The sequence below is a fragment of the Durio zibethinus genome, chromosome 11 (assembly GCF_047325235.1).
Source record: "Durio zibethinus cultivar Kanyao isolate XHJ-2024 chromosome 11, ASM4732523v1, whole genome shotgun sequence".
NCBI classification, from domain to species: Eukaryota; Viridiplantae; Streptophyta; class Magnoliopsida; order Malvales; family Malvaceae; genus Durio; species Durio zibethinus.
The window spans coordinates 3,336,074-3,361,634 of record NC_143172.1 but is presented as its reverse complement, the minus strand read 5'-3'; the positions used below and the strand labels follow the sequence as shown (position 1 = coordinate 3,361,634).

Sequence of the window (25,561 nt, the reverse complement as noted above, 5' to 3'; positions counted from 1 at the left end):
AAATTTGTCAAATATTATTTTAATTTTTTACAATATTTTTGAAACAATTTTTACTTTAACAACACTTTTTATGAAATTGATTGATTTAAATCGATTTCGATTATTTTTTATTAATAACTTTAATTTGGTTTTTAAATTTTTTACGATCAACCATATAGAATTAATTGAATTTTGTTAAAATTTTTCATTATTCATATTTAGTATAATATTTAACATAAACAGATAAACTCAGGTAAATTACAAAATTTTCGCATAACACTAAAACGCCAAATAATAAAAAATATCCTTCATAAATTTCATTTAAACAAGAAATAAAATTCTTTTGTTTTAAGAAGAAAATAATTTATCCGAAAATATCAACCAAACATTTGCCTCGAAACACTTTAGAAGCATCTAGAAAGCTAGCTGAGTCGCCGCCACTCGCCGCTCTTTCACCAAACCGCCTCAGTAAAAATAATACCTATAGTCCCAAGCCAAGGCAATGGCATTTTTGAGGTCGCTGACCCAAGCAACTGCCATAGCTGCTGCTTCTGCTCTGCCTACAGCTTTGGCTTTTTCTTCTTCTTCTTCTTGCAAATCTTCTCATTTTCCAAATACCCAAAACCTTCCTTTCCTCTCTTCACCACCAAATCGCTTAGGCCTTACAAGAACCGTCGTCAGTTCTTCCACTGCTCTTCACATGGATTCACCCACATCTGGTCACAACCCATCTCAGGTTTGCTGTTAAATTACCTATTTTGAGCACTGCCCATTTCTTTTCACATCAAATCTTGCTCTTCTTTATTACTATTATCTTTAATTATGTTTGACTCCTTCTATCTTGAATTTGCAGGAAAATGGGTCCTTGCCTGACCTTCTTGTAAGTTAATCATCTTGATTATTATTCAGTTATCAAATCTTATTCTAGCTGTAAATTAATTGTTTTTTCTCTTTAACATGAATTTAATAGTTATTGTTGATTAATCCTTAAATTTTGTTGACATGCTGAAGATTTTGGGTTTTGATTTTGGTTTCAGACTGAGTATATGGTCGATATGAAGTGTGAAGGTTGTGTTAATGCAGTCAAGAATAAGTTACAAACAGTTAATGGTAAAGCAATAGCAATCATTTTGTGCATGATCAATCTTCTAAGGCCTTGAAGAGGTCTCTTTAAATTTTCATTTCATGTTTATTTTTGCTTTAATTACTCAATTATGGCATGTTTTTTATTTATATGCAAAGGCGTCAAGAGTGTGGAAGTGGACTTGAGCAATCAAGTAGTGAGAATACTTGGTTCTTCATCTGTGAAAACCATGACTGATGCATTGGAGCAGACTGGTCGAAAAGCGAGATTAATAGGCCAAGGAGTGCCAGAAGGTTTGTCAATCTAACTTGTAATTGTGTTGGGTATATTAACCTATATATATATATATATATATATTTATTGATGCTTGCCCTCATTTATGCATGCTGGTAACGGATAGGAAAGAAAGTCTTATTTGTTCTTAGTATTTTAAAGTTTATTTACCAGCTAGTCCAACCTTTTACTACTTCATTCTAAAAGAAGGAAAGAATAGTCGTGCTGGTTATGAGACTAGTTTTAGGTTGTTGTTATGACCTTTGTGAGGATGCCGAGCAATACCAAAAGAAATTGTGTTTGAATAAAATTTATGTTCACTTTAGCTTGTTGATGGAAGTCCTTGAAATTTTAGAAATTTTTTGTTAATTGTTAGTTTAATATTGATATGATGTACATAAATGATATCATTTCCTAAATAAATTGACCAAGGCTGTTTGCTGTCTCTTCCTTGGCAATTAGTTCAACTTGGAGCTTTCGATGAATAAATAATAAAGAAACATGCAATATCCACTTCCTAGAACCTTAAAACTTTAAAAGAGGTGCCCTTCATAGGATGGAGTAAATTCACCATCTCATGTCAGCTAATAACAGCTACAGTTTCTCAAATTATTACCCGTCCTTTTTGCAGACTTTTTAGTTTCTGCTGCTGTTGCTGAGTTCAAAGGTCCAGAAATTTTTGGTGTAGTTCGATTGGCTCAAGTGAGTTTGGAATTGGCTAGGATTGAAGCCAGTTTTAGTGGTTTGTCACCCGGAAAACACAGTTGGTCCATTAATGAGTTCGGTGATCTGACAAGAGGTGCAGCTAGTACAGGGAAGGTGTTTAATCCATCAAACGATGGAACTGATAAAGAGGTCTTTTTCTATTTTCTGCCGTCCCTGGATTTCATATTTTTCTTCTTGTTGTTACATAAATCACTAAGTGACCTCACATACACTGCTTTTTGGTGTTTTTCCTATTTCTGTTTGTGTAATTTCATTCAGTAACCATCAAAGTGCAAGTATGAGACTGAAAGTACCACGTACCTGTTAAAGATGGCTCTTACTGGCCAATGGACCTGTCAGTGCTATCTAAATTGCATGATTATATTGTGCTGCCGTAACATAATTTTCAAATGGTTTACTTCTGTTGCAAATTTGTGTTATAATATATACATACACACACATACGCACTCAATTGTAGAAGATGATTCTATGCTGTAAAAGAGTTATTGATACTCGTATGTAAGTTAAACTATTGCTTGTGTTTTGCCTCAACAATTACATGCATACGGGTAGCTTGATTAGACTTCTTTTCAAGTTGTATTTTTCCTTGAAAAATTTTCCATTATATTTGGCATATTTCTCTTTTGTCAACTACATATTTGTCTAATTATAAGCCAAGCATCTTCTTATCTATTCTTTCACACGATCATGATTGCTTATTTCATTCCTTAACTTTGTTTCTCTTTACAGCCACTTGGCGACCTGGGAACTCTGGATGTGGATAAGAATGGTGAGGCCTTTTACACTGGCGTCAAACAGCAGCTCAGAGTTGCTGATCTCATCGGGCGATCAATAACTGTATATGAGACTGAAGATAAATCAGATCCAGGCCTGACAGCTGCAGTGATTGCCCGAAGTGCTGGGGTTGGTGAAAACTATAAGAAGATATGTGCATGCGATGGCACAACCATCTGGGAAGCAAGTGACAAAGATTTTGTCACCAGTAAGGTCTGAGGAAGATTTTATAGAAGTCAGAATAATGTACTAGTAGATACCCTTTTATCCTTGGTATGAGGATTCTTTTTTACATCTGTTCTCTTAATGAGTTCTAGGGACGATCTTAGACACAGATGAAATTCCATCCAATAAAACGGCGAGCTCTAAGCTTCGATTACAATGGAATGCTGCTCAAACCGCATAGGTAGACAATGTGGCAATGAGTGAAGCTTAGGTTGTTGAGGAAATGAGCCCGATTGTTAAACTTAAATTGTTAATATCAGCTGCAACCAATCACATGAATCTTCTTGCACTAACGCACAACTTCTGCAGTGACTCGTAAAGGTTTCAGGGAATATATATTATATGAGTTTAATGTCCATACAAATTGTAGAAGGTAAATGTAAACAATATATACAGACAGTAGGTATGTTGGTAGAGTATTAAGACTCTTAACTCTAATAATTAGAGTTTAATGTTCATTAATTCCAGTAATTAGAGTTCAAATTCTGACTAAAGAAACAACAGATGAAAACCGACTATTTGACTGTTTGTCTCCGTGTACGAGTGAGAGGAACTTCAAGAATAAGATACTTCAACTCACTGATAAAACAGTTTTACATGATCTTTATACAGGTTAAAAAATAACTTGATTTCTAGGACAATTGGCGCCCATGTTTCCATGATGTCAAAATGACTGATCAAAACATGAACAAAAGGCAGCCAGTAACGACAGATGTTGGCAGGTTAGGAATTCTTAGGTAATAATCCTTCCTTATTGGCCATTTCATAGATTGCTACTGCCATCAGAGTCATTACGTCAGGTGTCATGAGCCAGAGTTTCTCATAAGGAACAACTCAGAACCTTGATCAGCTCAGCATGTTCGGGAAGACCTGATTCTTTTCCTTGCAGCCGTGTAATAATGTTTTTATCAACATGCCCTCTGTACAGAAAAAGGCCAATTTCTTGATCACACCCTCCCTAACATGGAACACAAGAAATAATTATCTTATAGTAAGCTGAATCAATTCATGACAGGAAATGTGCCCCAAATGGACATACTATTCTCAAGAAACGATTGTCAGAGCCTTTTGAGGCTCCGCAATTGTAATGCAGATCTTCTAAGCAATGTTCCACATCATAAATTCACCAGATAATGAAAAAACACATGTTGTTAATAATCCAATTCCCAAGTCATGCTTCTTGGATTTTTTACATGGAATGATTTTCCAAAAAAAAGCACCATTGGTTTGTCAATACTTCTTGGAAGATAGCCAACATACCAGAGAAGGAAAAACTTTGAATCCATTAGATGGCTCCGAGGAAGGCTGTGAGGTCAACCATGTCTTCCAAGGTTCAAGTGAATACCTATCTCCTCCTCAACCTGTCAGTTTCAACTCATTAACAAATAATTTGTATAACAAAAAGGGGGTAAAAAAAGGAATCTTTAACAAAACAAATCCTGTCAAAAATAGTATGTTGTCTCAACTAAATGGCAAATGTTGAGCGTCAGCATATCTGCAAACATAGGCTGGAATACAATCTATAAAAGCAACCCACAAAGGGGAAAATGGTCTCATAACAGAGACCCAGATATGAAAGAGTGTTGAGTTAGACATGAAAAGGACAAAAGAGAAGGCTGGAAAAGCACGTTCCAGTGCACTATTAAATAACCCTTAACCTCAATAATGGCTAATTTAAAAGGACCATCACCTAAATTCGATCATTTTACAAACTTCAAGTTTGTAAAATGACTAAAATACAGATGCCTAAGAAAATAAAGAAAATTGCTGATATACAGATTATAAACATATGCATAATATGTGTTTGTCTGTTCACATGATACCATGAGAGAAGGAAAGAAAGCATAACTCACAAACTAGCACTCTTATCATCAACCAACATTCCAGCAGGCAATTCCAGAACAAGCCTCCCAGTGGGGACCCTAACCTTGGAGAAACATGAAGACTCATTAGATTAGGATGAAGTAGCAAATATTTAAGTGGCCATCTTCTGACTCAATTTCTTTTCAATTATATCATACTTGAAGAACTGCTAAGAAAATTAAATTAAAACATCTCCCTACCTGTTTAGTGAGAACAGCATAAGTCTCACTCTGACTCCAAAAGAATTAGCACAGCTACAGCGGGTCCTCTTGCAAATACTATACCTGGAACCTAGGCATGTTTTAGTTCATAAGAAAGAAACTGAACAATAGCATGAATAAAATGTGTATAATGCTGAGATAGTTGTAATACATACTCCATAAAAGCTGAACTCGATAATGCATTTCAACATCTAGCAGTTACAAAAAGAAACATACTCTAATACTAATCTGTTAGAAAAGCTATTCACGAAGATGATCAAATACCTTATGTCCTGTTCCTTTCTCAATAATATCAGCTTTGAATTTGAGGAAGCCAATGCGCTTTCCAAACAAATCAACTCCCTGTTATCAAAGCAAACCATCAACCTAAAGTTCCATAACAAAGAAAAAAGGTGTATTATTGGATATACCTAGCATTTCTTTTACACATTCCAAGTGAAAATGCAAGAAGTTCATACTTTAGAGCCCAAATGATTAGCAAGTTCAAATTTTGCATAAAACCCACCAGACATAGCGTTTTATAATCAATTTAAGCAACAATTCTTCCATGATTCTCAATACAACAACGATAAAAACAAGTAAAACAAAAGGCACTCATAAAAATTCAAAAGACCCATTAGCCAAAATCCCACTTTCACTCTCCAGATTCTTTAAAGTTAACCATTGTTTAAATAAAGATGACCCAACAGCACTCCTGTAAATTCATATTTAAGATTAATCAAACAATGGGTACTCATAAATTTCAAAACATCAAAAAGAATTACAACGAGAAAAGAAAAAAAAAAAAGACTATTCACCTGAACTCGGAGTCGGATAGGCCAGGAGCGGCAACGATTTGGACGGGTTGGCCGAGTTGAGTGGACAAGGAGATGGAGTGAGTCAGGGAAATTGATTACGTGGCCCACATTTTAGAGCAGAAGGTTTTATTCTTGTGTGACGGTGAAGAAGTAGTGAGAGCAAACATGGGCAAGGGGATCGGAGAAGATGACTCATGTTTTAGCCCCATCTACGTCGGGCGTGTCTCCCCACATGCAAGTTCCACCTAGATTTCTGAAAAAGGTCAAAAACAAGACAAAAATTTCAGATAAAAGATAGATTTTTTATGGAGAAATATAAAAACTCAATATTACATACAATCAATGAAAACTAAAATAAATCAAAATCCAAACATTTATAAATAAGAAAACAAAAATCCAAGAAAAACCAACTAAAAAAAAAAACCCCTCAGTCCAAATGAAACAAACAATTTAGCAAAAAAAACATACACTACTTGAGACAACTTTAAATTTTAATATTTAAAAAAATTAATGAAACTGTAATTAAATAAAAAGACTAAAAATTATTACATATAAATAGCTTTAATTATTTTTTAAAATTTATAATAAATTAGTAAGTGATTGATTCAATTAATTAAATTTTTTTTTTTACGAAAAAATTTTGAATTTAAATTTTATTGATGATTATTTATTAAAATTATCTTTAATGCATGATTTACAATTATTTATTTTAAATTGTCAAATATGATATATTTTATTTTAATATAAGAGACTGAATAATTTATTTATTTTTGAATTAAAAAAAAATTATGACAAAAACTTATAGATAGAAATATTTATATTTTTTATTTAAAAAATTTTCTTAATTGTTTGATGAGAATGGACTTAAATTGCTATTTTAACTGATAATATTTAGTTAGCAAATGGGCCAATCCAAATTGAACTAACTTATAAATTGAAGTTGCTTATGGATAGCATCTTTTGTTTGTATACCAAAATGATAAAAAATACTTTTTATTTTTTTTAAATATTGGAAGTTCAAGCAATGGTACAAGGACTAGCTTTTCATTTTTCGATATCAAAAAGATCCAACATGAATTAACTTGCTCAAGCCCAACCCAACTGCCATTATTGACAAAAAACAATGGGTAAAAGGGAGCCAACACATTATTCAACAAGAAGCTACCATCAACTAAAGTTTGATTATTGCTATTCAATAGTATTAGATAAAAATACCGAACACAATATTGTTAAATTGAAATTGGGATAGCTCTTAATGGTTGAGCCTTATGCAAAACAAGACCATATTTATCCTCCATGTCTAATCTCTTTGGTGCAACTTCATCTTCAAGTTTCCAATAAAATGAATGAATAAGTCCACCCAGCATCAGGTGCAACATTCTTATTGCTGATGGCAATCCTGGGCAAATTCGTCGTCCTGCATCCAATGGAATATATGAGTCCAAAATCCCACCTCTAATGTCCATTTCTGATCCTAGGACCTCTTCGGAAGAAATAAGTCAGGCTCCCTCCCAGATGCTAAGATCTCTACGTATAGCCCAGGCATTGATCAGCACCTGTGCTGCTATGCACCCTTTGGAAGAATGAGGTTATGGGTTTCAACATCTATTTCAGCTTTTTAAGGGAGTCACAAAGGGACTGCTGGATTCAACCTGAGGGTTTCTCTGACAGTTGCTTGCAAATAAGGCAAACGAGCAATGTAAGACTCCTCCATTAGGTTCCCTTCGCCGATAATTTGCTTAAGTTCTTGTTGGGCTTCTAGTAGAGTTTTTGGATTGTGAAGTACTTCAGCCATTGCCCATTCCAAAATCCAATGTACCAGAAGTTGTCTCAGTTCCAGCTGTAAACAAATCCTGTTTCACAATTCATAAAAGAAGGCAATAACTTGGCTATATAATATGACAAGTAACAAAGTGAAATAAAAGGAATGAAATGAGACAAAGTTCCTACCAGAAGCAAATGTTTGATAAGATTTCTATCAAGTTTGGCACTGTTTTCTTCACTTAAATTGATAGGAGCATCCAGGAAATCATTGGTCGATGTATAACTATTAATTATTCTTAACTGCAATCGCTTATCGATCATTCTATCAAAAGGATCCATCAAGTTTCCAAAATGAATGGTCATTCCACGCCTTATGCCCTGCAGGTCAAGATTTCCGAAAATAATAGGAAAATAATCACCAAGGTTAGGTTTTCCTAACTCTTGCTTGATACACTCCACAATCTCTTTAAACTCTAGAGCAGTATCAGAAGTTGAATCAGCCAAATCGATAGAGAAAACGGTATTTGACATCAAATTAAGCGTAGTTGTAAAAGCAGCTTGACCAATATCTATTGCTTCATCCACGCGGCAACTATCACAAACATCAACAAGGAGCTCTTGTAGTTTCCTGTGTCGCAAGTATCAAGTTTCTGACAGGCGTAAATATGCAAGTTATAGATTTTTTGAAGGTTTCTCCATGTGGTTGAAGCGAAGCATCCAGGGTATTTCGGCTTCGTGGTGTTGAAGGGCTCGGACAACATCAGGAATGGTTACGTTGGAGAAGCCTAGGTCATGCTTTTGGAGGATATCTTTGGCCAAGGTTGCTGAGGAAAAAACTATAGTAGTTGTCTGGCCGAGTTACAAAGTCATTATGGGGCCATCAGTCTTGGCAAGCTTTGTAAGGGTTTTATAGGGATTGTTGCCAAGCTGGAAGAGATTCCCGAGGATTGCGTTGGAGTCGAGCTGTTCGAGTACAATAATTTGAAATCCAAGTTTGGAGAGGGTTAAAAACAAAATTTGAAAGTCTATCCATTTCGACCCTTACGTTAGTGCTGGAAAAGAAAAAAAAAGAGAAAAAGCTTAAGAAGAGAGAAGGTAATTGAATGTCTCTACTTGATATGCGGGGATACTTATATTTGTAAAGTGAGAGTGTTATATCTGGATGACCTGGCTTTGATCAACAAGTCTAAAGTTAATGGTTGACATTGTTGGCTTGACCTGATTGGACAGTCTATAGTCTAATTAGGGAGTAGTAAATCACTATTTCTATATGCTTTTATTGGTAAGTTGAGGAAACTAAATTAACGTGAATTTTAAGATTTAAATTAATCCGACATGTCAATTTGGATTGAAATAACAAAATTAATTTTATTTTTTGATAAATGACCTTTTGAAAGGAAAAGTTCATAATACCCTTATGGTCATAAAGTGCTCCTAAATTGGCACAGAAGGTGGACCAGGGGAAGCTTTGCGGTTCTTCCTTGCGATTAAATGTAAGGCTTGAACCATGCAAAGAAGAACAGAAAGTACAGTAACCTCAAAGGATCCATTTTGGTTATTCTTCTCGGATTGGAGTCTTTTCTTTTATACTACTAATATTAACCTCAGTTTTTGTACCCAAAAAAATGTTAAGCTCCCTCCGTATGGATCTTGAACCTCTGGAGACTGGAATGTTAGATTGTTAGTTGAGTGACAAGACATGTTATTGTTAATCTCAGCTTTTGTACCCAAAAATTTGTTACCTCTGTTTGGGTCTTGGATCTCTGGAGCTTGGAATGTTAGATTGTTAGTTGAGTGACAAAATGTCAAACTCTGTTTGGGTCTTAGAGTCTCTGGAGACTGATTTGTTAGACTGTTAGTGGAGTGACAAGACGTGTTATTGTTAACCTCGGTTTTTGTACCAAAAGAATGTCAAGTCATCAACGATAACTTGTACCAAAAAAATGAGTGACAAGACATGCTATTGCCAAGTTCAAAGAACTACCATCTGGAAAGGAAGAAATCCAGGTAGAAATCAAGTATGGCATGTTTTAGTTTAGTCATCAATGATAATTTTTACTCATGATGCATGTTAAGTATGCCTCCAAGTAGAGACAGATTTCCTCCTTTTAAAATGCCAAAGAAGCCCACGAAGCAATGGTTGTTCAAGGCTCATCCATTTACTTCTGGGCAAAATTGCTTAACTTTAACACTTTTAAGTAGCAGATTCCACATAGATATAGATTTTCTTGAAGAAAAATAAAAAAGCTGCGAACTGCATGAGATTCTTGGATCATCCATATATTTGAATGAACGTTAGTTGGAGTTGAAAATTAAACTGCTGTTTTTTTTTTTTTTTCACCAAAACTTTGATTACAGTGTTGACTACTTTCACTTAGCCGCAACATTTGAAAAATTATGATTTTAACTACTTCTAGCATCACCTAAAGTTATGATCTGCAAATTATGATTAAATTGACCAATAATGCACGCTGTTGAAAAAGCTCATTCATACAAAATCAAATGAGCCTTAGCATTAATTCACTAGATTAACACGACCAAAACAGAAATAAGTTTATCTTTAATATATAGATAACAATAACAAGCAGATATAGCAACACATGATCAAATTGAAATTGGGATAGCTCTTAATGGTTGGGCTTTAGGTAGAACAAGACCAAATTTGTCATCCATGTTCAAGCTTTCAGGTGTAACTCCATCTTCAAGTTCCCAATCAAATGAATGAACAAGCGTACCCAACATCAAGGGCAACATTCTTTTGGCCAACGGTAATCCAGGACAAATTCGTCGCCCTGCACCAAATGGAATCAGTCTAAAGTCCCTACCTCTAACATCCATTTCTGATCCTATGAACCTCTCTGGAAGAAATAAATCAGGCTCCTCCCAGAAGTTGGGATCCCTGCCTATAGCCCATGCGTTGACCAACACTTGTGCACCCTTTGGAACGATGAAGTTATGAATTTCAATATCTGCTTCAGCTTTTCGAGGGAGTAAAAAAGGAACTGGTGGATGCAACCTCAAGGTTTCCTTGACAACTGCTTGCAAGTAAGGTAAACAAGCAGCGTCTGATTCATCCACCAGGTTGCCTTGGCCGATATTTTGCTTAAGTTCCCTGCGGGCTTCCAGTAAAGCTTTTGGGCAACGAAGTAATTCCGCCATTGCCCATTCCAATGTACTTGCAGTTGTCTGAGTTCCCGCTGTAAACAAATCCTGTTTCACAAATTCTTAACAATTAAAGGACCTAACTTCAATAATGAGTAAATAGAAATAGAGAGATTAAAAGGAGATAAAGTTACAACCAGAAGCAAGTGTTTGATAAGATTTCTATCAAGCTCTTCGTTATCTTCACTAATGTGAAGTAGAGTATCCAAGAAATCATTAGTTGATATATAATCGTTCATCTTTCTCAACTCCAACCGCTCATCGATCACTTTATCAAAAAGACTCATCAGTTTCCCTAAATGAATTGTCATCCGACGCCTTATGCCCTGCAAGTCAAGATTAATAGCAAGAATAATAGGGAAATAATCACCAAAGTTGGGTTTTCCCAACTCTTCCTCAATACCCTGCACAATTTCTCTGAACTCCTGAGCAGTATCAGAGGAGTCAGCTAAATTGATGGAGAAAATAGTGTTGGATAAAAAATTAAGCGTAGTTTTGAAAGCTGCTTGGCCTATGTCAATTGCTTCTCCGACACGGCAACTTTCATGAACATCAGCAAGGAGTTCTTCAACTTTGCTGCGCCGCAAGTATTGATTGGCGTCAAGTCTCTGACTAGCGAAAATGTGAAAGTTGCAGATTTTCTTAAGAAGTCTCCATGTTGTTGAAACAGGCATCCAAGGCATTCCCGCTTCGTGGTGTTGAAGGGCACGAACGGCATCGGGAATGGTTCGGTTAGAGAAAGCCGCATCATGCTTTTGGAGGATTTCTTTGGCCATGGTTGCAGAGGAAACAACTATAGTAGTTTTTTGGCCAAGTTTCAAAGTCATTATGTCCCCATGGGTCTTCGCAAGCATGGCAAGGGACTTGTGGGGTTTTTCGCCAAGCAGGAAGAGGTTCCCAAAGATTGGAATTATGGCAGGACCTGGAGGAAGCTTGTCCGTTCTTCCTTTCCTTCTTGTGATTGAACGGAGGGCCTGAATCAAGACTAAGAAGAAGAGAAGGCACTGTAACCAACTCAAGAAATCCATCTTGCTTGTTCTAATTATACCAGATTGGAGAAAGTCTTTTCTTTCATAACAAAGTTAATATCTACAACCGTTGAATCTCTGGTGCGTTGAGCAGGTTTACTTTGAAAAAGAAAAAATCTGGCCATCTTCAACAAAAGTTAGGAACACGAATTTAGATTATCATTAATGATGCGGAGATTTGTGTTGTACGTAAAAGTATTATTTGTTTTGATACGAAAGTTTCATGATTTTATATCATAAAATTTATTTTATAAGAATGAATTTAAATTTTTACATATATATATCATATGATATCTTTATTTTTTTAATGCAGATTAATGACATCATAATCTCTTTCGTTAAAGTTTAAATTTCAATTAAGTCCAACTCAAAGCACATAAAATTATAAAACCCAAATTGTACCATACATTTAGATTTAGAAGTGATTCTCGTTGTATAATACTTAATTTTTTTTAAATTCTAGAAGTGATTTTCAATGATGTAACACTTAACTCTCGTTTGATTGATAATCACTCTAATATCATTTATAAAAATATATATTTAACCTACAAAATATTATTATTTTAATTTGAACATATTATAATTTTGTCAAAAAAAAAAACTTTATAAATATCATTTTAAATATCTATTTATATATCACTAAATATTCTTGAATCGACATGAGACTAGTGGCCAATAACATGAACTATAAAGTATTATCATATTTGGCATGCACGGAATCTGAGAAAATTTGGAAGTTCTTCCCTTTCCCGTAGTATTAGCGCTTACACATGTTGGGGAGATAAATCACACTTGAAACCCATAAGAATATACCAGAGAGCCCATACATACATGTTGGACACCACTTTAGCCTAAAAGCTTAAGCTATTAGGTTCTTGGGTCTTTCATGCATATATAAGACATCTCATTCAGATTTTCTAATGATGTGAGATTCTTTACTCACATGTGAACTATATCACAACAATCTCTCATGTTCACTTGTGAGTTCTGATCCAGTTTCACATCGGCTCTCTTATGCGAGTAAGTCATTATTAACACCTTCTTTGGGCCAGGTAACCTCACATCTTTAGTGCGCTTTTGGGTCAAGGCACAGCACTCAACCTGGGTGCCTAGGTTGTCTCAGTGTTCCTTTAAGCTTACACTTCAGGTTGACTCCCTACAAGAAAATGGAAGATTGGTGCCAGTTTTAGCGTGGCATTTCACTTACAAACGTTGTTTTTCGTGTATTTATAAAACTTAAGGCATTTATTATGAAAACATCACTAAATATTCAAATAACGACGTTGTTACTTATAAACGCCATCCAAGACTTAATATTAGCGACGTTTCTCGATTAAAATGCCTTGAATAATCTTGCCTTAAAATTTTGAGTGAATATTAAAGGTAATTTTGGTAAAAAATGGCTTGAATAATCCCATTAAAAAATTGATAGAAAATTAATGAAGGTATTTTTGACAGACAACGCCTTCAATAATCCTTATGTAAAAAAATATATGCAATTATTGAAGGTATTTTCTACAAGAAATGCTTTTAATAATTACACCAAAAAATTTTACATGCTTATTGAAGGCGTTTTTGGTTAAAAACGCCTTCAATAAATATCATATCAAAATTTTAGGATTGTATGGATATTAATTATAAGGTGATAGATTCGATCCCTCCATTCAGTCTTTTTTTGGGTTTTTGCATATATTATTTGTAATTGATTATTCTAGACATTTTTTTGGCAAAAATGCCTTCATCAATTGCTTTAAAAAAATTTGGAGAGAATATTGAAGGTGTTTTTGGCAGAGAAATGCCTTTAATAATCGATAGGAAAAATATGAAACTGATTCTTGAAGGCATTTTTGGCCGAAATCGTGTTTTATAATCCAATTAGTAAATTTTTAATTAGGATTATTAAATGTGATTTTTGTCAAAAACGCATTCAATAACAAAACTTGGAACGGATTCTTAAATGCGTTTTTGGCTCAAAAAATCTTCAATATTCCAAACAATTAATTTAAATGGTCAGATTATTGAAGGTGATTTTTTTCAAAAATGCTTTCAATAACATTTTGTTATGGATTATTCAAGGCGTTACCAGTAGAAAAATGCCCTTAATAACGCCTTGAATAATCCATTCAATTAATTTTTAGTTTGTATTATTAATAGCGATTTTTTTTAAAACACCTTTAATAATCCATACAAAAAATTAATAATCCATACAAAAAAGTTGAAATGAATTCTTGAAGGTATTTTTTTGCCCAAAACGCCTTTAATATTTCAACAATAAAATTTTATGTGTGATTATTGAAGGTGATTTTGGTAATAAATGCTTTCAATAATATTTTATTAGGGATTATTCAAGGCGTTTTCTTGCGTAATATGTCCTTAATAATCCATATAAAAATTTTACAATGGACTCTTGAATACGTTTTTGGGTAAAAGCATATTCAATAATCCAATAAATAAATTTTTAACAGAAATTATTGAAGGTGATTTTTTTCAAAAATACCTTCAATAATCCATACACAATATTTGGTACAGATTCTTGAAGGTATTTCTTAAAACACCTTTAATATTTCACACAATATATTTTTAGGTAAGATTATTGAAGGCGATTTTGGTTAAAAACGCCTTCAATAACATGTTGTTGGGGATGATTCAAGGTATTTTCTTGCTAAAAATATCTTCATTAATCCCATCAAAAAAGTATTTTTGATATTGTGTATGTCAGTTGTACCTAGAAAATATTTGAAATCAGTTGTATATTTATACCCAGAAAACATTTGGTTTATATATGTGATACTACGAATTACATTTTGAAATTTATTTAATGAACATTGTTGTATTTTAATAAATTAACTACACATCCGAAATTAAAACTGATAACGTTGCTATATTAATATACTTTTCTGGAATAATCGTACACAAGAATATATTAAGTACACATAGTGTATTCATATTAAATATACCAATAATATTAAACCAATAACCCAATGTACAAACTTAAAGTTTTCATTCAACATGGCATGTTAAACAAATTATAACAGTTTGTTACTCATATATTTACATTCAACCAACAATATCTAACCTCAAGGTTTATCAACATTGATAAATGATAATACATAGTCACACCATTCTTTATAGACTTCATTAGTTCCTCTTTCACGAAGCTTTCTTTACTCTCCCACTAAAAAAAAAATCAGAAGTAAATGTTAATAAATGGGAACATAATATAATTTTTTAAAAAAATATAAAGAGTTTATGAAATTTATACTAACCTTGAATGGTGTGGTCATAAAATCATTTAACACTATCTCATGCATAAAACGAAGAACATAATATCCACATTCAGTATTACCGAGTTGATGAGATACCTGAAGATTAAATTGAATGGGTTTAGAAAATATTTATCTACACAAACTCAGCATAAAAGAATAAATTTGATATTTACCGGTAATGACATCTATTTTGGGTTCTTTGTCTTCTTATAGAATGCAGATATTACCTTAAATTGAAAAAAAAATTACTTAATACATAAATAAAATTACTTTTGAAGAAATAGAAGATATATAATATGATAAAGTGTAATACCTCTTTATAAAAGTTTCAATATCAAAGTTAGGCATCGTCGTTGGATTAACCGAATTAAGTAAGTATGGCATTAAGGATTTGGTGTCAATGACAATAAGCACCCAATGATAACTATAAAATAATAACAATGATATACTCAAATTATGCATAAGATTAGATTTGGGTAAGGTTGAAATATAATTTACTACGCATTATACGAGAGCAAATAATAATCAGTAGATCTTTTCATGCATTCGATCACATGATTAGCATGATAAGCAATGTGCCACTATGCTTACTAATGAAGTTGGGGTCAATGAATCAAAATTTATTGGTCAACTATCTCCCCTTGAGTTTTCTTTATAGAAAGCTGCACGTAACAATCAACACTACTAGTTAGTATTACACCTTAATATAGATTAATACATATTGAATGTGCATATTTGTATTCATAAGCTAACATCATATAAGCAATAATATTAACAGCTGATAATTCATCCAATTCACAAAATTCTTTAACCTTTTTTCGGACTAATGAAAGAAAATGATGGTTTATCAAACAACCATTTCTCAGACTCAATGGTTAAGAAGTTTTCTCCAGATAAATGCTCCAACGAATATTTGGATAACTCATCCGTGGTAGCCTGAGCAAATACTGTGAGTCCTAACATCTTGCTACAATATTAATGAAATATAAGTATTAAAACCAAATCAATAAATATAATAAATAAATTAATATTAAAATTATAAATCAAATCATACTTCTTAGGTGGTAGCGAATGATGGGTTCACTTCTTTACTTGTAATGGAAGCTTGTCCTATGTGGATGATGCTACCAGACTGGCCTACTGGCATGTTATGTTACAGTGCTGCCAACATGAACTCCAAAGCAGCAAGTCTTTGCTATTGCTTATTAAGACGTTACTCTTAGTCATCAATTCGTTGCTATTATTACTCAATGATTGCTTCATATTGTGCATTTTTTCGTTCATGAAATTTTGTGTTGATTACCAAAAAACTTTGATGGCAAGACAAATTTACCAACCTCTCAAATGCGACCAAGCCTTTCTTTAGCACCTAATGTTAAAGACAAAGGATCATCGGTATACTGGGTTGTCAATTTACCAGAATTGACTTTGGCAGCATAATCATCTTGAAAGATAATAATAAAATAGGCTGTAACAACAAATCTGTAGAAGCTAGTATACAGTCATACATACAACCTCAATGCCAATCATACATTATATTAAAAAAATAGTTATACATATAATCTTTTTTACCATTTCTTTGGTTGCTTTATCTGCAAAAGATCCATCCTTTCGTACATGTCATTATTTTCAGACATCCTATCTAAAAATTTTTGTGCCAGAGCTCACTGATTCTTATTAAATTGTCATAATTTAAGAATCAAAATGTATGAAATGAATGTTCATAAATATTCATTAATGATGTTAAAACAAGTGTGCGAATATATATAAGTTCATACTTCACATTTGTATATCCTTTTCTAGTTGTTCGATGGTGATATTGTTGTTTGACCTGAATGTACTGTTGCTTTTCTTTCATTTTCTACAAAAGAAATAAATTACGTCAATCACATATGAAGATCAAAGGCTATATTGCGTAAAGACTTATAAACAATATTTTCGATAATAGGTTTACGTACTGAGAAATCTTCTGAAAGCCAATATCGAACAAAATTTATCCAATCTTCAACACTTATCACATCTGTATATGCTGCAGGTGGAATAGCCAATACATCACCTTGATCAGTCAGCGATAAAATATATTGAGTTATCAATCTGCTTTTAAAGTCTCTGAATGCTTTTCCAGCAGATTGCAACATAATCCTTTTATAATCAATTGAGATGTCGAATGTTTCTTAAATTATTTAACACAATTAGTAAGAACACATTGAATTTCAATTAAATGACCATTTATCAAATTTTACGAAATAATAGAATAAATATATCACAACTGACTATCATATATCATCATTTAGATCATCAGGAACTCATTGTCAATCGGTGTACGTAATTAAAATCTTACGATGGACGACAGCTCCAATATGGGTAGCCAACTTGGCGACTCTTTCAGACACAGACTACCCATTTTGATTGAAGTGAACGTGAATTTTTGTGTCCTTACTTTAATTTATTTATTTGGGCCATTTTTTTTTTTGACCTATAGGTGTATCTTTTACATATTTAATAGAAGAAGAATGATATTGTTCAGAGACCATAATACCTGTGATTTTGATTATAATTATACGAATTATAGAAAATGATCATCTAAATTTAACACTGTATGTAATTAAATACAACCAATACCATACTACATACAGAAATACCATTCAGCAAACTAATCAGTAATGTACTTAGACACACCATGCAGCAAACCACTCAGAAATACCATTCAACAAATCATTCATAAATCCCATTCAGCAAACCATTCAACATACAATTCAACATACCAATATCATATAATACCATTCAATAAAACAATATCACATAATAAGGTTCAGCAAACCACATTATTAATAAAAAAATTACATAGAAACATCATACATGCAATGATAGGTGCTTGGATGACTATGCTTATAGTGAAATAAATAAAAATATATATCCATATGTAAATAGTAAGGAATCGAAAAAAAATAGCTCTATCGAATAATATAAATAATACAGTAAAAAAATTATAAAGACATACTGATTAACAGAAAGGTGCGCGCTGGTAATTTGTTAAAGGTCGATGGTGACGATAGGGATAAAGAAACCAAAAGTCTTACAGAAATATGTTTGTGAGTTTGGTTTGGTTAATTAATGCAGCTTTTAATCGTTCTGTGTACTAATAGATTTTGATCTGATGTCCAAGACAAGGAATGAATATAAAATTTATTATTAAAGATATTTTTTTGAAAAAAATACCTTCAATAATCCCCTTAAAATTTTACTTAAAGATTATTGAAGGTATTTTTTACTAAAAGACGCCTTTAGTAATCTAAAGAATAATTTTGAAAAAAAATTATTATAGGCATTTCTTCTCAAAAAATGCATTTGATAATTCTGAGCAAAAATTATTAAAGGTATTTTCAATAGACAATCGCCTTTAATAATTATGTACAAAAATTAAAAAGAATTAGCAAATGTATTTTTTTAGAATAAACGCCTTCACTAATCATCTTAATCTTTTAATTGTGGAATATTGAAGGTGTTTTTCACTGAAAAATGCTTTTAATAATTTTAAATTTTAAAAAAAATTTATTGAAGGTGTTTGATCTCAAAAGATGCCTTCAATAATTATGCAAGTAAATTAGAAAGAATTAGTGAAGGTATTTTCCTAGAATAAATGCCTTCATTAACTGTCTTAAAATTTGAGTTGTGGAATATTAAAGATGTTTTTCACTGAAAAACACCTTTCATAACTCCAAAATTTTAAGAGTAAATTATTGAAGGCGCTTGATCTCAAAAAATGCTTTCAATAATTATGCATGTAAATTAGAAAAAATTAGTGAAGGCATTTTGCTGGAATAAACGCCTTCACTAACCGTCTCAAATTTTGTGTTGTGAAATATTGAAGGCATTTTTCATTTGAAGACACTTTTAATAATCTCAAAAATTTTGAAAGAAAATTATTGAAGGCGTTTGATCTCGAAAGACGCCTTCAATAATTATGCACGTAAATTAGAAGGAATTAATGAAGGTATTTTTTTTGAAATAAATACCTTCACTAACCGTCTTAAAATTTGAGTTGTGAAATATTGAATGCGTTTTTCACAAGAAGATGCCTTTAATAATCTCAAAAATTTTAAGAAAAAATTATTAAAGGAGTTTGATCTCAAAAGATGCATTCAATAATTATGCACATAAATTATAAGAAATTAGTGAAGGTATTATTCTGGAATAAATGCCTTCACTAACCATCTCAAAATTTGAGTTGTGAAATATTGAAGGTATTTTTTACTGAAAGACGTCTTTAATAATCTCAAAAATTTTTAAAAAAAATTATTGAAGGCGTTTGATCTCAAAAGACGCCTTCAATAATTGTGCACATAAATTAGAAGGAATTAATGAAAGTATTTTTCTGAAATAAATGCTTTCACTAACCATTTCAAAATTTGAGTTATGAAATATTGAAGACGTTTTTCACTAGAAGATACCTTTATTAATCCCAAAAATTTTAAGAAAAAATTATTAAAGGCATTTATTCTTAAAAGATACCTTCAATAATTATGCACGTAAATTACAAAAAATTAGTGAAGGCATTATTCTAGAATAAACGCCTTTACTAACTGTCTCAAAATTTGAGTTATGGAATATTGAAAGCGTTTTTCACTAGAAGATGCTTTTAATAATCTCAAAAATTTTTAAAAAAAATTATTGAAGGCATTTGATCTAAAAAGACGCCTTCAATAATTGTGCATGTAAATTTGAAAGAATTAGTGAATGCATTTTTTTTGAAATAAATGCATTCACTAACTATCTCAAAATTTGAGTTGTAAAATATTGAAGGCATTTTTCACTGGAAGACACATTTATTAATCCCAAAAATTTTAAGAGAAAATTATTGAAGGCGGTTTATCTCAAAAGATGCCTTCAATACTTTCCTCTTAAAATTTTTGGGATTAATAAATGTGTCTTTGATATCAAAAGACGCCTTCAATAATTGTGCACGTAAATTTGAAAAAATTAGTGAAGGCATTATTCTGGAATAAACGCCCTCACTAACCATCTCAAAATTTGAGTTATGAAATATTGAAGGCATTTTTCACTGAAAGACGCTTTTAATAATCTCAAAATTTTAAAAAAAATTATTAAAGGCGTTTGATCTCAAAAGATGCCTTCAATAATTATGCATGTAAAATTGAAGAAATTAGTGAATGCATTTTTCTAGAATAAACACATTCACTAATTGTTTCAAAATTTGAGTTGTGAAATATTAAAGGCGTTTTTCACTGGAAAACGCCTTTATTAATCCCAAAAATTTTAAGAAAAAATTATTGAAGGTGTTTGTTCTCAAAAACACTTTCACTAATCATCCTAAAATTGAGTTGTAGAACATTGAATGCATTTTTCACTAGAAGACGCCTTCAATAAATTCTTTCAATAAAAAAAAGAATTACTGAAGGCATTTTTTGGAATAAATGCCTTCTTTAACCCCTTAAAATTTTAAAAGTGTAGAATTATTGAAAATATTTTTAGTAGAAAATCGCTTTCATTGATATTCACAGATAAAAAAAAAATATTGAAGGCGTATTATGCAAAAAAATACCTTCAATAAAAATATCATAAAATTATATGAAAATTTTGAAGGTATTTTTGAGGCGTAAACACCTTTAATAATCTCAAATTTTTCTACTACGACTCTTTTGATGACGCCTATAATATATTCAAAAAATAGTTAAGAAAAAATTATTGAAGGCATTTTTTTTAGTAAAAGCCTTCAATAATCTGTCCAATAAAATTATTCTCAAACTTAGCGTATCCGATCACCAACTTGAAGCTTCATCTTCATTATTTTACTATTTCTCTTTCTAGACCAACTACAATTTACTTTTCATTTCCTTCAGCTTTTACTATTCAAACATTGTCTTTTAGAACCCTATTTTGACTATTCATTAGTTATTTACTGATATTTTTACTTAATACGACTATTCCTTCAGCTTTTGTAAGTGGCAATTTTCATTTTGGTTTAAACAATTTTCTTAAAAACCCACATTCCTCAAATACCCATTTGTAACTCATCATCAAGATCCTTTTCCCTTTCATTTTTTTTTTTTAGGTTTTTTGTGTACCTGTTTTACTTTATTTCAACCCCAACTATTAAAACTCTTGGGTATTGTTTATGTTACCAGCAGATTTTAACATTCATAATATCAGGTACCTGATAAAATACTTCATAACAAGGAGTTCTTATTTTTTATAAGTACTGGTTTTGTTATTATTTTTTCTTTAAAATATGTAAACTTAAGTATTTAACATGTTCGTTTTCACATAAATTATTTATATACATTTGGTCTGATAATGTAGCAAGAACTAAATGGATAAGAGTTGGATGTAAAAGTTAAGATTAAGTCAAGAGTACAGAGATGGAGTAAAAATTTTTTTTAATTTTACATTTGAGAATACAAGTGAAGATGATATGATATTATGCCCTTATGTGAAATGTGGTAATATAGATTGGCAAATGCGTCAAGTTGTTTTTAAATATTTAATTTGTATTAAATTTCTCTCGGGATATGTTAATTGATATTTTCATGAAGAGTCTATACCGTTAAGGTCTTCCACTAGAGTTTCTTTAACTTCAAGGACTCCTCAACACCAACATGATCCTTTTATAGTAAATGACATTGAAGGCATGTTGTGAGATGTTTTTAACATTCATTACCAATATTTTCATAATCTTTCTCCCCAAAATGATACATTTAATCAGTCCAATATTGAAATGAATGAATTTGATGAACCCGAGATAGATGTAGGTGACCAACAACCTAGAGGAGAAGCATCAAAGTTTTATAAGTTGTTTGATGATATGAATGAAGAACTTTATGAAGGCTCGAAGCATTCAAGGTTATCTTTCTATGTTTATCTTTTTCACTTGAAATGCCTATGTGGATGAACGAAAAACTCTCTAAATTTATTATTAGAGTTTATGAAAGAAATATTTTTTTTTACAAAAATCTCTGAATCTTGTAAGAAATCAAAGACTATGATGAAGGATTTAGGTATCGAATATGAGAAAATTCATAGTTGTCCTAATGATTGCATGTTATATTGGGGTGATAAAAAACTCAAAAATCTTATCATATATGTGGTATTTCTCATTGGGTGGACAAAAACCCACAATGAAAGGTTAAATAAGGATGGTGATTAGGTCAGTGTAAAAAAAAAGCCTGTTAAGGTTTACTACTATTTTTCATTAATACTAAAACTTCAACGACTCTTCATGTCTTTTAAAACTACAGATTCAATGAGGTAGCATCATGAGAAGCAGATAAATGATGGATCATTAAGGCATCATGTAAATTTTTTGGCATGAAAATCATTTCATTATAGGTTTTCAGACTTTGCATCTAATCCTCGAAATATTATGCTTAGACTAGCATCTGATGGATTTAATCCATTCAAAATGATGAGTACTTCTTATAGTACTTGGCTAGTTGTATTGATTCTTTACAATTTGCTACCATGGATTGCTATAAAGTAACAGTCATTTATATTGTTTATGATAATTCTCAGAAAAAAAGGTTCAAGTAATGATATAGACATCTACTTACAATCTCTTATTAAAGAGTTAAAGTAATTATGAGAAAGAGTTAAGATCTTTGATGCATAAAAAAAAAGAACTTCAATATGCGTGCTGCTTTATTATGAACTACCAACGATTTTTTTGTTTATGCGAATTTATCTAGTTAAAGTATAAAAAGTCGTTATGGTTGTCAATGTTGTGCTGCACAAACATATTTGAAGTGGTTACCTAATGGTATGAAGTTCTGTTGTATGGGACATCGTCGATGGTTAGATAATAATCATCGATTTAGATTTCAAAAAATCCTTTTAATAGAACTAAAAAGTTAAAGAGATCACTTTATTCATTAGTGGGTCTAATATCTTGTCAAAATTAAAAGATATCAATTTTACTTATGAAAAAATACCTCCATAAAAAAAAAAAAGTGAAGGAAATCTTTAAAGATGTCTGGCTTTATATTACGTAAGTTGGTGGTATTGATACTAATATTAGTGATCTTGATGTTCAAAGTGATGAAAAAGATAATGAAAAAGATGACCCCAATGACTCTGAGTTGTGAAAAAAAAAGTATTTTTTTTAGTTACCTTATTAGAAATATAATTTATTATGCCATAACCTTGATTTGATCCACATAGACAAAAATGTTTGCAAAAATTTTATTGAGGTAATTCTCAATGTGAATAAAAGATCACAGGATGACTTAAAGAGTTGGCTTGACCTAGTTGATATGAAGATTCGCCCTAACCTTCATGTGAAATTATTTTCTAATGGTAAATATTGATTATCTACTGCTTGTTTTAGGATTTTTAAATCTGAAAAAGATGTGTTTTGTAAGGTTTTAAAAAATGTCAAAGTTTCGAATGACTATGCGTAAAATATATCGAGATGTATGAATCTGAAAGAGCAAAAACTTTTTTCATTGAAGTCACATGATTATCATATTTTGATGTAAGATTTACTTTCAATTGCTTTACATTCATCAATGTCAAAGCAAGTCACTTCTGTGATAATTGAATTGAGTAACATATTTAAATCTCTATGTGAAAAATGTATAAATGTGAAAGAGCTTGACAAACTTCAAGATCGAACCGTGATTACTTTATGTCATTTAGAGAAGATTTTTCCTCCAAACCTCTTAACTATTATTATGCATTTAGTTATCCACCTTACATATGAAGTAAAAGTCGGTGGTTCAATTTATTATCGATGGATGTATCATATTGAAAGGTATTATTGTTTAATGGATTGATTAGGTTTTTATTGATGATCATGTCACTCTAGTTAAAAAGATATATAACTAATGTTTTATGCAATAAGTTTTTGGAGAGGTTAAAGTCTTATTATCGTAACAAACACTATATGAAAGGTTCTATTATTGAAGGATAGTTAGCATAAGAGTGTATGACATTTTATTTTTATCATTTGAAACATGTTGAAATGAGATTTAATAGACCATCGAGAAATGTCAGTATGCAACAACATGACTCTGCCTACAGATATCTTTATCAAAGTTTTGGACAACAAATAGGCTAAGTTGAAATGGTGGAGTTAGATGATAAATCTTGAGTACAAGCACATCAATATGTTCTTTTTTATCATGATACTATTGAATTATTTCGCATGTACGTTTTTTAGCAAGAAAATTATTCATTACATTAAGCATAATTTATTCTTTTTTTTTTATTGTTAATACTTTATTATGATGCTTTGTAGTGAGTATAAAAATAATTTGAAAGGTCCTACTTATTATCGACAATCAAACTCTCGAAAGCTTGATAAGTTGTTTGTCGAAAACTTTCATGAATGGTTTGGAGCAACTATAAGTAATGCAATACTTTTCTTTATGAAAAATCTATATAGAATGCTTACGGTATAATTAACATTAATAACATATATATTTATTTCACTTTTATAGATTTGGATTGGAAGGCTTGTTAGTAAATAGGTGAAGTGTCTTTCACAAGGTCCAAACATGATTGTGAAACAATACAAAGGTTTCATCATCAATAGATTTAGATTTCACACTAAATCCCATGAGAGATTTAGCAGTACATAAAATTTAGGAGTTGTTGTTACTTTATCAACTACTAGCTATGCTAGTGCTAGGGATACAAACCCTTTAGAGGGAATGAGAGATTTAGCAGTATATAAAATTTAGGAGTTGTTGTTACTTTATAAACTACTAGCTATGCTAGTGCTAGGGATACAAACCCTTTAGAGGAAAATGTTGACTATTATGGCATGATTAATGACATCATTAAGTTGGATTATTATGGCAAGTGAAAAGTTATCTTATTTCAGTGTGATTTGGACTAATTGAATAGTGCGAGAGGTATTAAGAAAAATTAGTATGGATTTACATTTGTGAATTTTTCTCGATTAATTCACACTGGACAATAACTCATCGATGAACCTTATATTTTTTCATCTCAAGTCAAACAAGTTTTTTATTCTGAAGATTTCAAAGAATTGGGTTGGTTTGTTGTTCTTCGAAATACACACAGAGATTTATTTGATATGAGGTTAGATACAAGAGATGATGTTGAACATGAAACTAAATGTTATCTTTTTGCTAAATAAAACTTGGATGAAAATATCTCCAGTACCAATGCTCGTGGGTCCGCAAATATGTTAATGAAGACATTTATGAACCATGATGGATAATCTATAATTTGTAATTCGAGTGTTTAAGACATAATATAGTAAATGATTGTATGTAATTAATGTCGCATTTATTATTATATATTTATCGAATTGTATGTTCTAAACTAATATCTTTTATATATTTGCTTTTATGATGCAAATAAAATATAATGCAGAAGAGTAGATTAAAAGGAGTACATATCGGAGATATTAATG

The 25,561-nt window shown here is 31.6% G+C and overlaps 2 protein-coding genes and 2 pseudogenes across 4 annotated transcripts; 1 reads left to right on the top strand and 3 right to left on the bottom strand.

The window, feature by feature from the left end:
- Positions 1-363: 363 nt before the first annotated feature.
- LOC111290555 (copper chaperone for superoxide dismutase, chloroplastic/cytosolic) lies at positions 364-3,218 on the top strand. Of its 2 annotated transcripts, none has more exons than XM_022881901.2 (6): positions 364-715; positions 833-859; positions 1,017-1,089; positions 1,222-1,356; positions 1,968-2,191; positions 2,792-3,218. In XM_022881901.2, exons 1-6 carry the CDS (start codon positions 482-484, stop codon positions 3,053-3,055), a joined length of 957 nt encoding a protein of 318 aa, XP_022737636.2. In that variant the 5' UTR covers positions 364-481; the 3' UTR covers positions 3,056-3,218. The 2 variants fall into 2 exon arrangements, with proteins under 2 accessions (XP_022737636.2, XP_022737637.2); XM_022881902.2 differs by having other exon boundaries at positions 481-715; positions 833-909.
- A 397-nt stretch (positions 3,219-3,615) lies between these two features.
- On the bottom strand, positions 3,616-6,053 carry LOC111290556 (nudix hydrolase 14, chloroplastic-like; annotated as a pseudogene). Its single transcript, XR_016346644.1, has 7 exons — positions 5,943-6,053; positions 5,410-5,487; positions 5,125-5,215; positions 4,919-4,988; positions 4,565-4,677; positions 4,322-4,422; positions 3,616-4,019 (listed from the first exon to the last, which is right to left on the bottom strand). The product of XR_016346644.1 is annotated as a nudix hydrolase 14, chloroplastic-like (transcript).
- Positions 6,054-6,978: 925 nt separating this feature from the next.
- LOC111291042 (geraniol 8-hydroxylase-like) lies at positions 6,979-9,256 on the bottom strand (annotated as a pseudogene).
- A 991-nt stretch (positions 9,257-10,247) lies between these two features.
- LOC111290615 (geraniol 8-hydroxylase-like) lies at positions 10,248-12,038 on the bottom strand. The gene is made up of 2 exons (XM_022882002.2): positions 11,006-12,038; positions 10,248-10,916 (listed from the first exon to the last, which is right to left on the bottom strand). Exons 1-2 carry the CDS (start codon positions 11,894-11,896, stop codon positions 10,311-10,313), a joined length of 1,497 nt encoding a protein of 498 aa, XP_022737737.2. The 5' UTR covers positions 11,897-12,038; the 3' UTR covers positions 10,248-10,310.
- Positions 12,039-25,561: the final 13,523 nt, after the last annotated feature.